At 50.0% G+C, this 18,549-nt stretch overlaps 1 protein-coding gene across 5 annotated transcripts in view; it reads right to left on the bottom strand.

The window, feature by feature from the left end:
- TTLL11 (tubulin tyrosine ligase like 11) overlaps positions 1 to 18,549 on the bottom strand; it is a 225,907-nt gene that overhangs the window by 24,979 nt on the left and 182,379 nt on the right. For all 5 annotated transcript variants that reach the window (XM_059141423.1, XM_059141424.1, XM_059141425.1 and 2 more), the window contains 2 exons: positions 13,994 to 14,242; positions 5,980 to 6,086 (listed from right to left, as the gene is read on the bottom strand). In XM_059141423.1, the coding sequence (XP_058997406.1) occupies positions 5,980 to 6,086; positions 13,994 to 14,242 (356 nt within the window). The remainder of the gene's footprint in view (positions 1 to 5,979; positions 6,087 to 13,993; positions 14,243 to 18,549) is intronic.

The raw sequence follows: 18,549 nt of genomic DNA, 5'->3' as shown, positions 1-18,549 counted from the left end.
TCCCTCTTGCAGATGCTCTACCCCAGCACTGGGGTCTTAGACCAGCGCCCGCAGGTGCTGCTGGTGGCTTCGCATGGAGACGTGACGCAGAGGAGGGCTGGGGGGCACCGCAGCGAGCACCCCCAGTGTGAGAGCAGACACGGGAAGGAATGGCCAGAGCCGGCCTTCGGAGACCACAGCAGGTGTGCAGGGAGGCTGGCTAACAGCCTCTAGCCCTCCCCAGTCTCACAGCACCACCGCGCACCCCCTCTTCCTGGCCACACCACCCCACAGTGTGGTGTGGGACTCAGGGGCGAGGAAATGGGAGGCGACAGCAGTGAGGCACTAGGCGGTTTACAGTCACAGACCCGGCAGGAAGGCACTTCCTCCTCCGGTCCCAGCACCTACGGAGCCCTGGGCATGAGCAGGTGAGGGAGGCATTTCCGGAGAGAGGAGCGCAGCGAGAGCCAAGCATGTGACTGTGGCAGGGGCAGCCCCTTCCTGAGCCGTGCCACGGCTGTCCAGGTACTGTTTTTAGGAGGTGGGCACCATTGCTATCTCCATTTTGCAGAGGAAGAACGTGAGGCTCCAAGGGAGTTATGTAACCTGCTAGCCAAGTTGCAGAGCTCAGATTCGGATTCGAGGCCGGGTCTGTTGGATCCCGGAGCCTGTGGCTTCGGTTATAGTGCCGCTCAAACTCAGGCAGCCCCAGGCCAGGAAGGGGGGCCATGTAGCTCAGACATTCTTCAGGCAGCAGAAGAAATGCAGGATGTATCAGACATTAAACGATGCCACTCCTAGATTTCCCTCTGCAAGCAGGGGGTGTGTGCGCGCAGGCGTGCTTGAATGGGTGGAGAAGCGGGGAGGGGGGTGGGTAGGAAAGACCCTTCAATCCCTGTTTTCTTGCTTTGCAATCATGTTCCATTGATTACTGGGACAGACTCCAGATGCCGGTTGTGTGTTAGATGGACAAGATGTCCAGGTGCTGGGCTCAAATGTTCCCTTTGCCAGTGAAACGTTGGTCTCTCATAGATGACGCAGTAATACTACCTTTTATTGCCTCATCGTGATGCTGTCCTCGTCTCTAGCACAGAGAAGTGAAATTCCACTCTGGGAAGAGTTGAGAGCAAAGTCTCAATGATAAGGAGGTGCTTGGGAGTGCAATTTACATGAAATGACTGCATCTTCACCGACACATTTGTTCCTTCATTGGATTCTGGGCAACGACAGGGCTACCAGACCTCAGTTTGGCTGAGAAGACCTGCATTTTAGATTTCCGTTCTGCTAGAAATTCTAGAATTGCAAATTGAAATCTTTATTTATTTATTTGAATGCTGATTACGCTGGCCTCCCGGAGCAGTGTGAGATTGCGTATTGCTAAATTCCATGACGCTCCTAAGTAGTGGTTGACATTCTAACAGAGAAGCAGCAAGACTATCCAGGGACTGACAAGCGCAGGATCCAGACGAGGGTCCTGTGGGTAGAAAGAGGCGGGGAATGGGCTGGTGCTGGGGGAGAGCCACCTGCTGGGCGTGGGTTATTGTCAAGTCCTAGATTTCCTTTTAGGTGGTGAGTCGTGGATGCTTATTACATTATTTAAAAATTACTAAATTAAAAAGCTGACTAGATAAAAGCAGGTTATGTGTGGATGGGGCTGGAAGGCTCTCAATGAACCAAGGATTATGATTAATCCAGTTCTGTGCCCTAATTCCAGTTCTGGGGAAAAAAAAAAAAAGATAGAAAACAAGGCTGCTTAAAAGAATGGTCTGAGATTTAGAGTTCATGATGCGAAATCTTTTTTTTTTATATACTAGTTTTGATTTTTTTTCTCACTTATCTTTCTAAACACTGTTTTTCTTTTTCCCCTTAAATAGTAGGGTCTCCCCATGCAGGTTTCATTAAGGTTTCAGACTTCAGGAATTGGGTTAACCCCTTCAGCGGCTGCTGAAGCCTCCTAAGGGAGGAAGGGAGGTCTGGACTGGCTTCCAGAAAGGGGACCTTGCCCGAGCAGTTAGACACAGCTGGTGCTGGGTGTAGGGTGATGCTCTTCGCCAAACGGGATGGTGTTTTCTGCAGGATGTTAAGGAGCAGAAAGGGAGACTCTGTCGGTGAGACCACCTCTACCATAAGCCGTGGCCCTCACACTCGGAACATCCTATTTCGGGGATGCAGGACATATTTTATCGCTATTTATCTGCTCATCAAACATCCACTGGGCACTGAGCAAGATCTTGCTCTGGCCCTGTGCCAGCCTTCAGGGATACTGAACTCATAGAGAGTGACTTTTCTGGGATGCGCACCATGCTCAGGGCTTTGTATATGTTCTTTTTCTTACCCTCACAGCGCCTCTCCTTTGTTGCTTCCCTATGGGCGTTCTGGCCATACCCTACGACAACTGTCAACTGTGTGTCCTTTTCACTTGTGTGGCTAGAGACACTGGGTATAATGAAAAGGCTCTGAATGCAGACGGCTTTTGGTTCAAATCCCAGGGTCCCCACTGATGTACTTGACACACCTGTTTAAATTCACCTCTTGAAGCCTCGGGCTTCTTGTCTGTCAAATGGGAAAAAAACTCTTATCTCACAGGGCTGTGGGAGAAGTAAATGGGAGAATTCATAACAAGCCTTTAGTATTTCTGTCACATAGTAAATGTGCAGTAAATGGTCTCTATTACTTTTTTTCTCAAGGGCAGGATCTGTAAATAATTTATATTCCCATCGGCCCAATACCTGCTAACATGTTCATTACCTGTTTGTTGAATGAGTGAATGTGTGCCCTCTGAGAATGACCGCCCAGTTCTATCTCTCTTCTGACTACTCTCTTGTCAGCTCCACGGCAGCTCTGGGGTAGATAAAGCTGCTCCCATCTGACTGGGCTTCCACACCTCTGGCCAGGACTGAGCTGCAACTGAGAGAGCACGAGGATCCTTTGGCTCGGCACCATGGAGGGAAGGAGCGAGGACTGTCTGGTTCTTTCTGCTGATCCTCACCCAAAGAGAAAACCACCACCCAACCACAAACGTCCTTTTGTGCTCTTTGGGAGCTTCCCAGATGCTCCCAAGAATGTGGCTGACTTCAGCAGCACCTTATCCTTGAGAATCGGGGTGTCAGACCAGCCTTCTCAGGAAGCAAGAACGGGGCCCCTGTTCTTTGCCAGCTGCCAGACGGTAGTAGTCCCTGAGACCCTGGGCACAGACAGGCTTCTCCTCTCTGGCTGTAATGCCCAGCCCCCACTATCTGTACCCCACACCCCCCAAGTCTGTGATTTCGTTTCAGGAACCATGGAAACAGGAGTCAAACTCCGAGGATGACGTCAGGGGAGACAGGCGCTCACACCAGGCAACCAACCTCCCACTCCAGTTCCATCTTCCCAGAGGCCCTGTGCTCTATGAGTTGACCTTTCACCTCCCTGCTTTACCAGCCCTGCTCCCTCCCCCATCACTCAAATGAACACCACTGCTGGTTGGGGGGGGGGGGCGGTGCTGGATAGGGGACAGCATCCTGGGCCAGGAGGCAGGAGGCTTGACTTCACATGGAGGCCTCTGCTACTCACTGGCTGTAAGATTTTAGACAAGTCACTTGCTCTTGGAACCTCAGGATGCTCATCTGTGAAATGGGATACAATCACCCACTAGGAAGGTCTGGGGTGAGAACCAGCCAGGGAGGGGAATCTTGAAATCCCAGTTGCTGCTAAGGACTGATGACCCGGGCATGGCCACAGGCCTGGGAGATCCCAGCCCCGCATTCGCCTGTCAGTAGGTGCTAAAAACTGGTATTATTCTCATCGCTTTCGCTTGGTCAGCAGGACGCAGAGATCCTGGCAGACCCCAGAAAACCTCACCCGAGCCTGTGCTGTGGACAGCCCCTGTGGATTCCGCTTACAGAGAGCAATTTAAGAGGCAAACAAAACATGAAAAGCTATTCAGAATTAACAATGGGCCAGATGGTAATGCTAGTTTGCAGCAATAAAACATGATAAATAGCTTCCTGCTGCTACTCCTGATCAATTTCAATATTTAATAATTCCGCCGCCACCCCCACCCCCTCTCCCGGCCCCCTCCACAGGATCCTGCGAGGACTCCCTGCATTCAACTCACAGAGCCAACACTTCTTCGCTTTCTGAAGGCGTCAGCAAAAAGCGCGCAGCTCAACTGTCATGTGAGCACCTTCCGTCCTCGAGATGATAATTAATCTGCCCGATTCGGAAGACGCGCCATCTCCAGCCGTGGCTAGTTGCCAGGGAGGGCTGCAAGGGCGCTCCGCCCACAGACACGCGGTGGAACTCACCTTGTGGACTGGGTGCCTACCGGTATTCCCTGAGGTTCGCTTTTGCATTCACGGAAGGAGAGCCGTAGGGAGCTGGGTGGTCATCCTACCCCAGGACCACCTCGCAGGGTCAAGCAGCCCGCAAGGGGACCTGTGGCAGCTTGGTGTGATGGCCACGCCCGCCACCTAAGGCTGAACCTCAGCCTTAGGTGAACCCCTAGAGGCTGAACCCCTCTCTGGAGGAGGTGATTCTACCCCCTTCCAGAATTCCAGCCAGGGCTGCGCCCACGAAGCACCCGGCGGAGAGCTCACGCGTCGGACTCGCCCAACCACAGCAGCTGGTGGCATCATTATTTAAAAGGTGATGATCTCTGCGGTCAAAAGCTGTAGCCCATTTGTGGGGGGGGGGGCGGGTAGGATGTGACAGGGAGCCCCTCACGCTCACACAGACCCACCCCCGGGGTTCTCCCCAAGCCCTGCCCACTGATAAGATGAGCCCCTTCGTATTGCCAGCAAGGGTCCACATTCCCACATTCCCACCCATGGATACAGAGACCGCAGGGCACCCCTGGCGAGCAGGTACGGTTGGCCCCATTTACGGAAGAGGAAGCGGAGACAGGAGGCAGAATGGCTTTCTCAGCTCACATGGGTAGAAAATGGCACAGTCAGTGGTAATCTGGGTCTCCCAAGCTCTGATTTCTTGACCTCCCCACCAGATCACAGGAGAAAGTTGCTCCGCAAGGCGCCCCCTCCTGCCTGGCGTCCCTTTGGCCAGGAGGCAGCCCAAGGGAGGGAAGCTTGGGTGCCCGGTCACCCGAGCTACAGTTTACCGTCTGTGAAATTCAAACGCTGATACCTAGTGCACTAGCTCACGGGGAGGTTTAATGAGGACTATGCATGGAAGCACGGCGTAATTTTATGATTTATACAAATGGAAAAACACGGTGTGAGGAAGAAGATCAGAAATGCGTTCACCCCAAGGTGGATCCTTCTAACGAAACTCTTCATCCTCCCCACACCCACCCTACCATAATTTAGGGGATCAAGAGCAAACTCTTCTATGTGGATTCAAGGCCTGGATGGCTCTAGCAAGCCCATCACTGCCGCTTCTCCCTTCCCCTCCTGCTCTGTCCCTCCGAGTTTCTTGGGGTTATCTGAGCCTTCCCCGCCTGTGTCCATGTCTCAGCCAGACCACGCCTGCCAGAAGGGTCCATGCTGCCCTGTTCACTGGCTTCTCCCACTCACCCTTCTCCAAGAAGTCTTCTTCAGGCCTCCCTCCACAGGATCTCCTCCGCTGGGCTCCCTCCCCTGCACCCCCTCCACGCCAGCATACAGCACGGCATGCCAGCGCTGGGCTCTCCTCTGCCTCCCTGGTCTACAGTGAGTGAGAGCCAAGTGCTACTCGCTCCTGTCTATCCAGGGCCTGGCCCAGCACACGCTAGTACATGTGTGCCAAGAGATGAGCACATGAACGATTAAGCGAGTATAATCAAAGCCTTAAGCAGAGACAAGGAATTCTAATGGTGGCATTTGAATTTGAGTGGGCACAGCCTTGGTGGAGGAATTCAGGCTCCTGAATTCAAGTTCAGCTCAATCCCTCTAGCGATATCTAGAGCTGACACGGTAACCCTCCTCTTTCCCCAGCTTGACCCTGAATAAGAAAAAACCCAAAGGGTCCCGCCCACAACTCTGGACTCGCACTAGACAGGGCGGAGGCCAGTCCTCAGGTGCCTACCCGAGTCCCGCTGGTCCAGCGTCATGGAGTTCCACCTCCTTGTGATGTCAATGTAGAGGATGTCCACGGCCGCCATGGACAAGCTGCTGCTGCTGAGTTTGCAGTTCCTGCCAAAGACGGGAGGGGACATATTACTGCTAGAAGGGGCGTGGCCTCTTCCGTTTGCCTCCACGCCTTCCCTGGGCTGGGGGTCCTGCCTGGAGGCCCCGCCTTCCCACAGCTGGGATTAGCGATGGGTTTAAGGCTGGGGTGGTGGGAAAGAAGGCTGAAAATGTAATCGAAGGATAGATTATGTGGGTTTCTGTCATTTGGCCCATTCTAAAGGGCTGGAAAGAGCCAGGACTTGAGGATGGCACGTCTTGAGTTGAATCTGGCTCTGCCGCTTGGAAGCTGACCGCCCTAGAGAATCCATCTCCTGTTCCTGAGCCTCAGGTTCCATCCTTACAAAACAGTCGCTGTGTTTGACCTCTTCCAACACCTCCCGGTGGAGGTCTCTGCCCGCTCCGAGGGGGAATGAGAATCTCATGTTTCAGAAATTGTCCCTATGCCTGTCTTTACCTCGTATCCATTAGTCTCTAAGAGGAGAAAGAAAAGCCGGACCTGGGTGCTCTTCTCTCTTACCAGTGTCTTTTGGGTGACAGTGACCCGCTGGGGGACCCAAAGAAAACAGCCATGTCATGAGTTCAGACAGAAGACATCGCTGCCATCCAGAAGTGAGTCCCCACTGGAATGCTCACCCGATGAGTCCCTGGGCCCAAACCTACAGGCAGGGGCTTGAGGTTCCTGCACTGCTCCTATCTAAATCTGTCCCCTGAGATGTCACACGGGCCCCAAACAGCCATGGCAAGCCCAAGACTCCCAGCACAGACGAGCACGGCTAGCCCATGCCCTTTGCATGGGCTGAGGCACGGTGCTGTGGGGCCCCTCCACGCTCATTCCTGACTTTGGCGAGTCAACTGGAAATGGCAGGGCCAGGGACGGGCTGGCCTCAGAGTTCAGAAGTTCCCCTAGTTGATTTCCTCCAGTGCAGAGAGGCTCAGATAACCAGGTTTTCAGTCCCACATCAGCTCCCCGTCTGAGCACAGAGGCGTGTTTGCAATCCTCCCCCTCCCCTCTTGGTTTTGTTTCGTTTTGTTTTTTGTGGTTTGTGTTTTTCGGGTCTGGAGATGTGGGGAGGCAGTCTGGCACACTTGAGGAGAGCGTGATTTGGGCATCAGACAGACCAGGATTGAAATGCTGGCTCTGGCTTTTTCTAGCCGTGTGACTGTGAGCATTTACTGAAACCTTCGATGCCTCTATTTGCTGATACCTAAAAAGAAGAGAAGACTACCGCCCGCGTGGGGGCTGGGATGAGATGAAGCAGCACACGCCAAGAACCCAGCAGGTGCCTGGTACCCGGGGGCCCGCAGTTGTTGCTTCTCCTCCCTCTCTCTCCCTCCTTTCCCAATTCCTCTTCCAGGGCTCGAATGTGGACCCTTCAGAGGCTGCTTGGGGCTGCCCTTTCAGCAAGTGGCCCTGTCCATTCTGGAGATCTGGTGCTCGCCAGTCAGACTGACTGGGTACGCACGCCCAGGTTCTCTGTCCAGACTGAAGGGAGGCCTTGCCTTGTCCAGACGCACCACCTTTCTGAACAGGGTCGTGCTGGGAAGCGAGTCCCAACACAGGCTGGGTTTGCCCTGGGAATCCCGAAGCTAGACCTCTGAGCCAGCTGTCTGCCTGCACTACATTCAGTGATGCTTTTAACTCTGCGAACATGTCCTCATCCACTGCCTCAGCTAATGATAAAGTGGTTCTTTGATTTCCCATTTGTCTTTAGCCCTCGTGTGAATAGCTCCCTTAGGAACCCCACAGGAGAGGGGCTGATTGGCAAGCAGGATTTGGGCACCCCGAAGCCCCTCTCCAAACCCATGAACACCCCTGACCGTGGTGGCTGGACGTGTGCCCGGCAGGGTGCCCAGATGACATCGGTGTTCCGTGCATGCCAGCACACCTGCTCGCTCCCTCTCTCCATCCCGGCCTCTTCTTTCCTATCTTTCCCACCAGTATTTCCCAGGCCATCAATTCACCTCCCGCTCCCTCCTGGGCTCCTGCTCCGTATTTCAATCACAAGTCACCAGTGGCGGACTTCCAACACATCAGCGCACAGTTACTGAGCCCTGGTAACAACATGTCAATGGACGCAGAGCTTTTCACGTCGCCTGTCACCAAGATGGCTATCTCTGTTGGGTTCCGCTGGAGACGATGCTCTAGCTTCTCCCGGGGTGTGTCGACAACCCACACTGCTCATTTTTCAAAGCTTCATTAAAAAGAGCCACCGCGTTCCCCTAATTATCATATCGGTGTCCTCCTGACTACCTGCTCCCCCATGGGACAGGAGCTCTGCCCGGCTTGCTCTGTGGGTTAATGGAGTATAAAAAGGGAACCCAAACTGACCACTGGTATATAGTCATTTTTTTCTGACAGGTAGAAAATAGCAGTGTCAAACCTTCAGCAGGAGCTGTAATTTACCAAAGAGAATTCTCCATTTATCCTTGTTCCAAGGTAACTCATCCTCCCTAGTGATGCCCACAAACACACTTGGTTGCTACATCTGGTGCCTGGACAGGGGAAAGGGGGAAACCCATGCTGGCTGCAGGAGACAGGAGAGGCTTTAAAAAAGAATTCTGCTTCTGTAGGCATTTCTTGGGTACCCATCCGTAGGCCAGGCCCTCTCCTGCCCATTGGCTCCCTGGATCTTCATAACCGCCCTGTGATGGAAGTATTCTTAGTCCCATTTCAATGACAGGTAAGATGAGACTGAAGAGCAGGCAGGGACGTGACTTGCCCAAGATCACACAGCTAGGATTCACATCTAGTCTTACCCTGGAGGAGAGAGTTGTTGATTAAGGAGCTTCAGGGAGAAGTCGTGAGATGACCCAGCCCAGGCCCGTAGGAAGAACCCAGGATTCAAGGCAAAGTCTCAGGTGGGCCTGGGAAAGTGGGAGTCTCTAGAGAGGCCCTGTTGGGGGAACTTTGGGATATAAGGCTAGGGAAGACAACCAGGGTCTTTTGGGGACAGAGTCTCCTCGGTTTGTCCCCATGGTCACCAAATATTCTCAGTTGACCCAAACAGGGAGTGCCTCCTTGTAACAACATGTTTAGAATGAATTTTGCATTTATCCATCGATCACTACAGAATGAATTTTGTGCCCATTATGAGTAGGTGGGATTCGGAGCCCAGTGAGTAGTGCAGAGCTGAACCTGTCTTGGATGCCATTCTCGGAGGGTGGAAGTGACCTCAGAGTCTGGGGTAGAAAACATGAAGCCTTGGTAGCTCTTAATCATTTGAACCATTTCCCCTTATGCCCTGGGATGAAATTCCTGAAATGACTAAGGAGTGGAGGGATAAATTCTTCCGTGGAAGAGTAGTCCAAGCAATACAGGAGAAACAGGACAATTCTTGACAAAGGATAGTCTGGAGAGGTGCATGGGACAAAAAGAGCTCGGAAACACATGCACAGGAGTTTGAATCTTGACTTTGCTATGTGACCTTGAACAAGTCACTGAGGTTCTTTCCTGATTTGTACAATGAAGATAAGACGACTCACCATTCAAAGCCATTTTAAGGAGTAGCTCAGTGCCTGGCACATACGGAGAAGTATTAAAGGGCAGCTCCTAGCCTTCCTCCATGACACAGAGCCATTTTGAAGAAATGTTTTGTCTTCTTTAGTTTTTTTCCCCCAGAATCAAAGGGATTTGGGCACATATGATAGGAGATAATCACAAATCATTCATTAGGAGCCCATGTATAGAAAGATCTGAAATTATCAGCCCCATTTCCTCTCAACAACCACTGACATCACATGGGAAATTTAGAAACCAACTTTTTCCACACTGTAAAATCCCATTTATAGAATTTCTTTTGTGTTCATCCTTCTCTGTGAAAGAAAAACAGCTTATTTCTCCTGGAGAGTTTTCCATAAGGTGAAAGCTAACAAATGATCAATATTTGCTAATTAAAACAAAACAAAACAAAACACCAAACCAACACTAAATAGGAGGGGAAAATGACAACTCTGGTTTAGAAAATACATTTTTTTAAAGGTGACTGAATCCTAAGCATAGCATCTCACAGTATTACTGGAAAGAGATCATCACAGAACAGGGGGATTTTCAAAGTCACGGAGGAGTTAATGACTGGAGGGGGGGGGGCCTTTATACTTTCCTTCCAGAACATTCTAACACACCACGTTGCCTCTCAGAGCATAAAACCCCCCACAGCTACCCATTATGAAACATATTAATATCTCCCTATGAGCAAAGGGAGTGGAAGGGGGAAAAAAGGAAAAAAAGAGAAAAAACATTCTCTAATTTAAAAGGAGAACAGGATCAGACACCACAAAGGGCCTGAGCAGGGCTCTCCAAGCAGACTGCCCTCACATGAAGCAGGAAGCAAATGCTCCAGGTGCCAAGGAGCCGTCTCCCTTTCCTCGAAACGAACCCGGTTCTGGCAAATGGTTTAATCTGCCCGCTGTGGAAACGGGAAATGCAGCACGTGCAGACTGATGTTGGATCCTGATATGAGGCTACGTTTGCAGAACGTGTTCTTAGTAAATTACAGAGAATGGCCCCCAGATTAGTAATCCAATGGAAGGAAACTGGCAAAAATGCATTTCTCTCAAAGAAAGCTGTCAAACTGAAGAATCAGTTAATTTCTATTTCTCAGAGAAAGAGAAGTCTCCACGCCCCAGGAATTATTATGACATAAAAAGAGAGAGAGAGAGAGAGAGAAAAGAGGCGCATTAATTCATGGTAATATGTGCTACTATTATGTGCCTCTTGAGAAAACGGCACGAAAAGCTGGTTCGACGAGTTAAGTCTAGACAAGGGAACGACAGTTCATTATTTCTCATTTCTTGGTAGAAAAGAAAAATAGAATGTGGCCAGACTGGCATTAGCATAATTCACTCCTAAAACTGCTGATCTACACAGCACACTATGAGAGATGGTCACTGAAAATAAATTCGGTCGGATGTTTATTTTGTTTCCTCCAGTTCTCTTTAAGGAACTCGGAGAAAAAGAGTGGGTCGTCCAGGTGAAAGCCAAGTTCAGCTTCTGCTGTTTGCGTGGGAGACCGGAGAGGAGTATATATCTCACCAGCAAATATGTCTCTTGTGCAGTGCTCCAGAGAAGGGCACTTGGCTCGATTTAACATATGGCATAAATATTATTAATTCATAATGAAGCAAAATTTAAACTGAAGTAGAAAGGAGAGAGAGAGAATGGTTGTTAGCAAGAGAAAATGCTTGCTGTTACATTTAGCTGGCAAGACCGAACTTACTTCGATAAATCCAAGTGCAAAGAGTATCATCTTTTACGATTAAGTTGCTGTTGGGATTTTTCGGTATCTTTCAAAAGGAAAAAAAAACATCTATTAACAGTTGTGCCACGTTTTCTCCACTTCTTCCCACATCTTTAATTACGCAGGGCGTTGACTGGGAGGGCATGGAGGGAGGAAGAGGGGTTCGCTGTCCAAGTCCTGCCCTGGCCGCCTACTCCCCACCTGAAGACATTGTTTTCCTTGCTCTTGGTTGCCACGGTCACTGTCACTCCCACCGACGGTGCTGGCCACAGACTGGGAATGATGGCTATAAGACCTAAGGGCCTCCAACCTGACAATAACCAGTTTTACATGCAAATGCCCTTAATTATAGAGAGAAAATGATGGAAAGAATCATAAAGCTTATCATACATGGACAGATTTGTAGCGATGTTTTCGATATCATCCAGTTCCCATCTGAGAGTGTTTTAGAAACCCCCTTTGCTAGAACCATTCTCAGTTCTGTTTTCTTCTCAAAATCAGGTGTGAGCCTAGAAGTCCTCTCAGTATGTCCCTTGCCTCTCCTGCCAGCGCTCACACACTGGTGGATTCTATGGGCAGTCACCCTTCGAACCCACACAGTGTTTAAAAATTATTTTCTGAATCGCCGCATTGATAGACATATATTGAGATTTTACATAAAAATCAGCATTTCTAGCTTCTCTTTGAAAACTCAGAAGCTCTGGTGATATGTGCCCAGGACAGCCTTTCCTTTAGCTGGGGCATGTGTTCCTCAGGCTGCCGTAGCCCGGCCCTCCCCATCCTTCCAGAATCCACCTGCTGGCCTCCGCTTCTGGCTCAACCCCTGGAGGCAGCTGAGACTGTGAATTCTTTCACTATGTTATTTTTTTCCAAATCTTCACTGTTCCCCCCCATCTCTTATGTTTCAGTAGACCGTAATTAGGAGTTAGAAGGAAGCATCTGACATCTCTCTTCTCCCTTCTTCCTGACTGGAACTCGACCATGATGGCTGGATTTTGAGCAGCTATCTTGTGATATCAAGGCAAGCCTGAAGCTTGAAAAGCCCATGCTTAGGATGGATGGACAGGAAGACAGGAAGTGGGGTGTGATCACATTGTGGAGTCATTAACCAGCCCTTGAACACCCCCATGCCAAACTTCCTCCAATATGAGAGAAAATCAATCTCACTATTTTAAAACGCTTACAGATGAGGATCTTTTACTATGAGACAGATGCAATTCCCAAACAAGTCAGAAGGTATCGGGTAGTATTCTCAGGGAAGTAATAACATGTGTCTCTTGACTTTGTTGAGAATTCCCGCTGCATAATGGAAATGGAAATAATCATACAAGACCCCCCCACACACACACACTCAGCAAATAGCTCCTGTCAACTAGGCTCTGGGCCAGGTGCTTCAGGATGTGTTACATCCCAACCTCATAATAACCCTGATAGGCAGGAGGGATTAGTTCCATGTGCAGATGGGGGAACCGAGACTTGGAGAAGGCCAGGGGTTTGCCCCAAAGCCACACAGCTATTAAGTGACATGCCTCACTCAGGAGCCAGACCCAAAGCCTGGGCTCCTTCCACTGGGCTTTCCTCTGCCCCCTCACCCTAAGAGGACACAGAGGCCTTCTCCAGATCACCGTGTAAGTTCTAACTCAGGTTTCCTGAAACAGCAAAGATTCCTAACGATTCTTCTAAACACTGGCCGTGTCTTCTGTGTGCTGTCCCATCAGGAACAGAGAGAGCCAGAGTTGGAGTTCATAGAATTCATTTGGAGAAAATTGTACAACAGAATGTTTCCAATTCAAGTCTTCTAATTATTTGCTTTAGTGAATAAAACTATGAAGGATGTGACTTTGAGGTGGAAGGTAGAAATATGAAAACCAACAAGGAGCAGAGCAGCAGCAGCCCCTGAATGCTGGCAGAGAGCTTCTTCGAGGTGGGGGACACCCAATCCTGACGTATAGCTGGCTTCCTCCCCATTTTGTAGGGTCACCGAGACTCAGAGGTAGTTTCTAACTTGCCCCAGGGTTATGCGCCTAGTGAGTACTGTCTCAGGGACTTAGTCCTGTGCCACCCCAAAATGCCCCGGAGAGTAGAGGCAAGTGGACGAATGATCAAGAGGCAGGGGTTATTTTGTGGCAAAACCCCACTTGCTTTACCTCATGTCTTATATTTACACTTCATGCAGATTTTGTATTGTACTTGATGATACAATCGGGTTATCTTTATATTAGGATGAATACATTAAATTATTTATCCACTGAATTATTTAACTTTTTTCTCCTGAAATGGACACTTGGGGCAGATGTGCCTTGTTTCTTTGCTGTGGCTTCATAAGCGCTCAGCATGCAGCCACATATCTCTGGGAGAACATCACCCCAGCTTAAGAGCTACAAGGTCCGTCTGGGTCCAGGGGACAATGACTTCTCTGTGGCTTAAGGACCTGATTTAAGGTAGCACCGCCTTGTGTTTTCATGCCATCCCATCTGTCACATTCATGAACTCACTCAGCAAACAGGAGGGGACAGGGTCAGCTTCCAGAGCAATCTGACCCAAATTGGGGCACCAACCTCACAGCACAGATGGGCTCCCCCAGGAACAGTCAGGGGGTGATGGGACCAGCCAGATGCGGGGTTCCACTGCACCCTTCCCGAATCCCAAGCTGGAGGGGCTGGTCTCACTGACCTGATAAAAGTCCGAAAGCCTGTTGGTCCCAGCTTCATTGTCCCCTTGATCCCCAGGAACCGGATAAACAAATTTGCCATCCTGTCCACCAGGCGCAGGTAGTTGAACTGCTTGGCGTATTTGGGGAACACCTGCTTGAGGCAGATGGAGGGCAGGTGCGCTTCGGGATTGGGGTTGGCGTCGGAGGCGCTGGCCGGCTCGCTGTCAGAAGGCTCTTCCTTCACAGCTGGCTGCTTAAGCTTCTGAGACCTGCAGAACACAAGCAATGAGGGACATGACCAGCATCTGGAGGGGGCGTGACAGTAGGTAGAGCACCTTCCCTCAGCCACTCTCCTTTCTCTACACTCACCGCAACCTCGGGAGGTGTGAACACTCTCTCTGTTTCTATTGTACAGACCAGAAACCTGACCTCAGAGAAACAAGGTCCCCAAGCTCACACAGCTAGCGTGGGACAAGGCCGGGACTCGAACCCAGGACAGAGTCAGGACTCTGTGGAGTCCTGTGGAAGCGTCCACTTCCTCTGTTCTCTCACCCCAGATTCCCAATACGGACATTCTCCTTTACCGCACTCATGAATCAAGACAATACTGTTACAGAGCAGCCTAGGTTTGATTTCAAACTCCTACTTGTGGGTAGTAATTGAATAATTAAGAAATATGAAAATCTCATTGGGGGCTGGCAAGAAGCCAGAAGCACAGTTCAATGAACAATTTGCAAAGATACATCAGCTATCCAATTCTAGGAATAGGCACAATTATGTTTTCGAGCTTAACTATTTTCTTATTTGGAACTCATACCCAAAAAAAAAAAAAAATGATTATAGTGTTGTGATTCCTGAATCTGGATATTTTATTCCAAAATTCTTTTGATATTCAAGAGAATTCCGCAACTAATAACACTCACATACCCACCTCTGGCCTGGAATGTTCTTTTCACCTCCAGACCCACACGTCCAACTACCACCTGTTGCTGCTTCAGGATAGCCCCAGCCCCCCAGACCGGAACGTCTCTTTCCTTCACCTCAAGTCTACATTTCCCGTCTCCCTGGACGTCACCCCCATCTGCTAGCTACCCAAGCAGGACATGTCGGGATAAATGACAGTCCTCCTCTCCCTCTGCCTCTGCCACCAGTCCTAAGTCCTCATTATCTCTTGAAACCAGCTCTGCTCTCCCCTGCTGGCCCTTGTCAACTCTTTCCTAGACTGTATCAACAGCGTCCAGCCTTTCTCATCCATAGACCCATAGACACTGGCACCAAGGCCCCTCTTCTTTTTTATTTTTCTTATTTTTAAAGTCTTTTAATTATTATTACTATTTTTTTAAGAGAGTGAGCGCAAGTGGGGGTGGGGTGGGAGGGTAGTGGCAGAGGGAGAGGGAGAGAGAGAGGATCCCAAGCAGCTTCCATGATTAGCGCTCAGCGTGGAGGCCAACGCTGGGCTCGATCCCACAACCCTGGGATCACAACCTGAGCTGAAATCAAGAGTCAGATGCCCAATTGACTGAGCCACCCAACCACCTCTTGAGGCCCCTCTTCTAAAGCAAACCTGGCTGGGTTGTCCCTTACAACTCTCCACTGATTTCCCAAGTGCCTACAGTGAAGTTCATAATCTTCACTCTGGCACTCCAGGCCCCCCTCGATTTCTCCTCCATCCCCCTCATTTCCTATCACTGTCCTAGACACACTATACCCTCAAAGGCCTTGGGCACGCCCTGCCACCCTACCCTGCTGCCCATTAGTATGGTCTGGGCCAGAGACTCGGAGCTCACTGGATGCCCAGCTCTCTTCCCTCCGGTGCCTCCCTCTGCCCTTGGAGCTCATCACACCTTCCCCTCCACTGTGCCACCCACAGCTGGTCTGGGAACCGGTGTAACCATTTCCATCCATAACCTGTGTCCACTCCTGAGACAGCACCCTGAGCGCTTTGTACTTGGTCGGTAAATACTGCCCAACTGGCCAACTGCAGGAAATTTAGAACCATGTCTTGAGCTCAACACCAAGGCCATTTTCTACTCTTTCCTTTATTAAATGGCCTCATTCCCCGTGCTCCCACTTCCAAGCACACCATTAGTCACGAAGTTGGGCCATATTGGTATCTTTATACCTGCTTTCCTTGGCCTTTGAGACCTCCCCCTGGCCCTGGCTGCCTGGCACATTTCTGTTCCACTTCCAGAGCCAGCTCAGATGTCTCCTTGATCGTGCTGATGACTCTCTGCCTGGCCCCGCTCCTGTTTCTCAGACTTGCTCCTTGGTTCCTCTGCCTAAGTGGCCCGGCATTTGTCTAGATGCTGATCCCTCCCTCACATCTTATTCAACCCTAACTCATCCAACTCTCTCTCTCTCATTCAACTCTGTTTCTACCTGGATCGCTTCAGGTGCTTGGGAGATGTTTCATCGGATTTGTTGAATTGGGAGTTTGCTTTTAAAGGCCAGGCAGGGATCAGAGAAAATACCAAGGTTATGATATTTTGTACACCATAGGGTCTTTTTAATGGGGAAGAGGTTTGATAGAGAAACAGCAAGCTTGACAGCCCTGCCCTAAGGATCTTCTCTCTATTCTGGGTCAAGGAGTCAGCCCCTAAGGAAGAGAAACCCCTTGTGTGAGTCAAGGGCTGTGAGTTCTGTTTGCAGATCCTTCCGCTTGGGTCTTGGGTCTTGGCACGGGTCTCAAAGCAATGATAGAATGAAGACGGAACCAGAACTGCCCACCCCACCTTTTTCTTTTCTTTTTTTAAAAGATTATTTGTTTATTTTAGAGAAAGAGAATGTGTGGAGAGATCGAGCGGGGGGAGGGGCAGAGGAAGAGGGAGAGAGAGAATTCTAAGCAGACTCCCCGCTGAGCACAGAGCCCCATGCGGGACTTGATCCCACGACCCTGAGATCATGACCTGAGCAGACATCAAGTCAGACACTCAATTGACTGAGCCACGCAGGCGCCCCAGGAAAACCCCTTTTAAAGTTCAGCCCTGTATGGATGGTTCTGGGGAAAACAAAGTCTTGCCCACCAAGGAGAGGCCTGATTCCCGGGGAGAAACACCTTTCCCGGGTGGGATGCGATCTCCCTCCAGCCAAGCCGGTTTCAGCATCATCTCCTTAAGTTCAAGAACAGTAAATAGAAGTCAGGTGGTTACTTTTCAGATGAAATGAAATGTTTTCACATGAAGGTTATAGGAAGACAGTTAAGGGAAGAGTAGCAGTGTTTCTGGAGATTAGCTCTTAAATTCCTGGCTAAGTGGCAATCACTGACTTTAGAAGCACTCATTAAGTTTTTGTTAGAGGGAAGATTTGGAAATGTACAGTTTGCATGCGCTCAGTGCTGAAGGAGAGAGCTCAGAACTCTTCCCAATCAGCCGCCCCATCTTCATTGTCTCATCCGCTCTTCGCAAAGCCCTGTGACGTGACTGTTATTTTTATGCCCCTGTTCCAGGTGAAGACACCAAGAGGCAGCAAGGTTTGCCACGGCTGAACCAGAATTAAAAATCTGTCCTTCCAACCAGGCCTTCCGGCTCACCCACTGGCACTCCACTGCTCCACAGTGCAACAAGATTCACGGCGGGGGGGTGGGGGGAGGTCACAGAATCCAATGTACGGTTATTTACGTTGTGTTTTAAATAGTGTTTTTAGATTATAATAGTCATCCACGCTCTTTGTAGACATTTTGAGAAATGTATAAAAGAATGTAAATCATTGTCAGCCACAGGTCAGGGATAAACACCACCGTGTTTTGGTTTCTTACTGATGTTTGTAAAGTTAGGATCACATTCCACGTACCACAGAACCTTCTTTGTAATGACATCATGAGTGTCTTCTCATGGCATTAGATATGTTTTGGGAGCGTAATTTCTCATGGCTGTGCGATGTTTGGTATTAAGCCCGAATCGTAATTCAATCAGCCACCCCCTCAGCTGAATGTCTGTGTGGCCTGTCTTTGACCAAATGGGACATGGTGGTCAGTCCCTAGGCAATGTCATCCCTCCCAGAAACATAACATGTCACAGCTGGCAGCAGCCTTGGAGGTCTTCTGTCCAATGATGTCATCTATTTCCTCGGATGTGGTCTACTGTATACAACATTTTAAAAAACCACTTTAAAGTGTACAACTTTGTGGCATTTAGCACATTCACAATGTCGTGTGCCCATCACCTCTGTCTAGTTCCAGAACATTTCCATGACAGTGCCGTTTCAGAGGGGAAACTTTAATTCCAGGCAGATAAGGCCACTAGCCCCAGGGGCTCCTTTAATTAGCAGATGGCCCAGGGTCCTGGTGGCCTTTGGCCAGGCTTGCCCAGGTGATGGGGACCCTGCCCCTCCAGGGGACCTCTTGGGCTGGGGAAGTTTTCCCAATGATGTGCATGTCAGAGAATGTCTCTCACCAGCGTCCTCAGCCCGAGCCCTGCCCTACGCCCAGAGCTGCACAGAATGAGGGTTTTTTCTCTTTAACGTGAGCCCCTCACATTTCCTTCAAGGGCTGCTGTGTTTACTGGCTGCCTACCATTTCCCTTCCTTCCTGAATCCCAATTAATAAGCTCAAGATGAAAAGGGCCTTCAAAGCCACAGA

Source organism: Mustela lutreola, chromosome 12 (genome assembly GCF_030435805.1).
Source record: "Mustela lutreola isolate mMusLut2 chromosome 12, mMusLut2.pri, whole genome shotgun sequence".
Taxonomy (NCBI): Eukaryota; Metazoa; Chordata; class Mammalia; order Carnivora; family Mustelidae; genus Mustela; species Mustela lutreola.
This window is presented reverse-complemented; position numbering and strand designations above follow the sequence as displayed.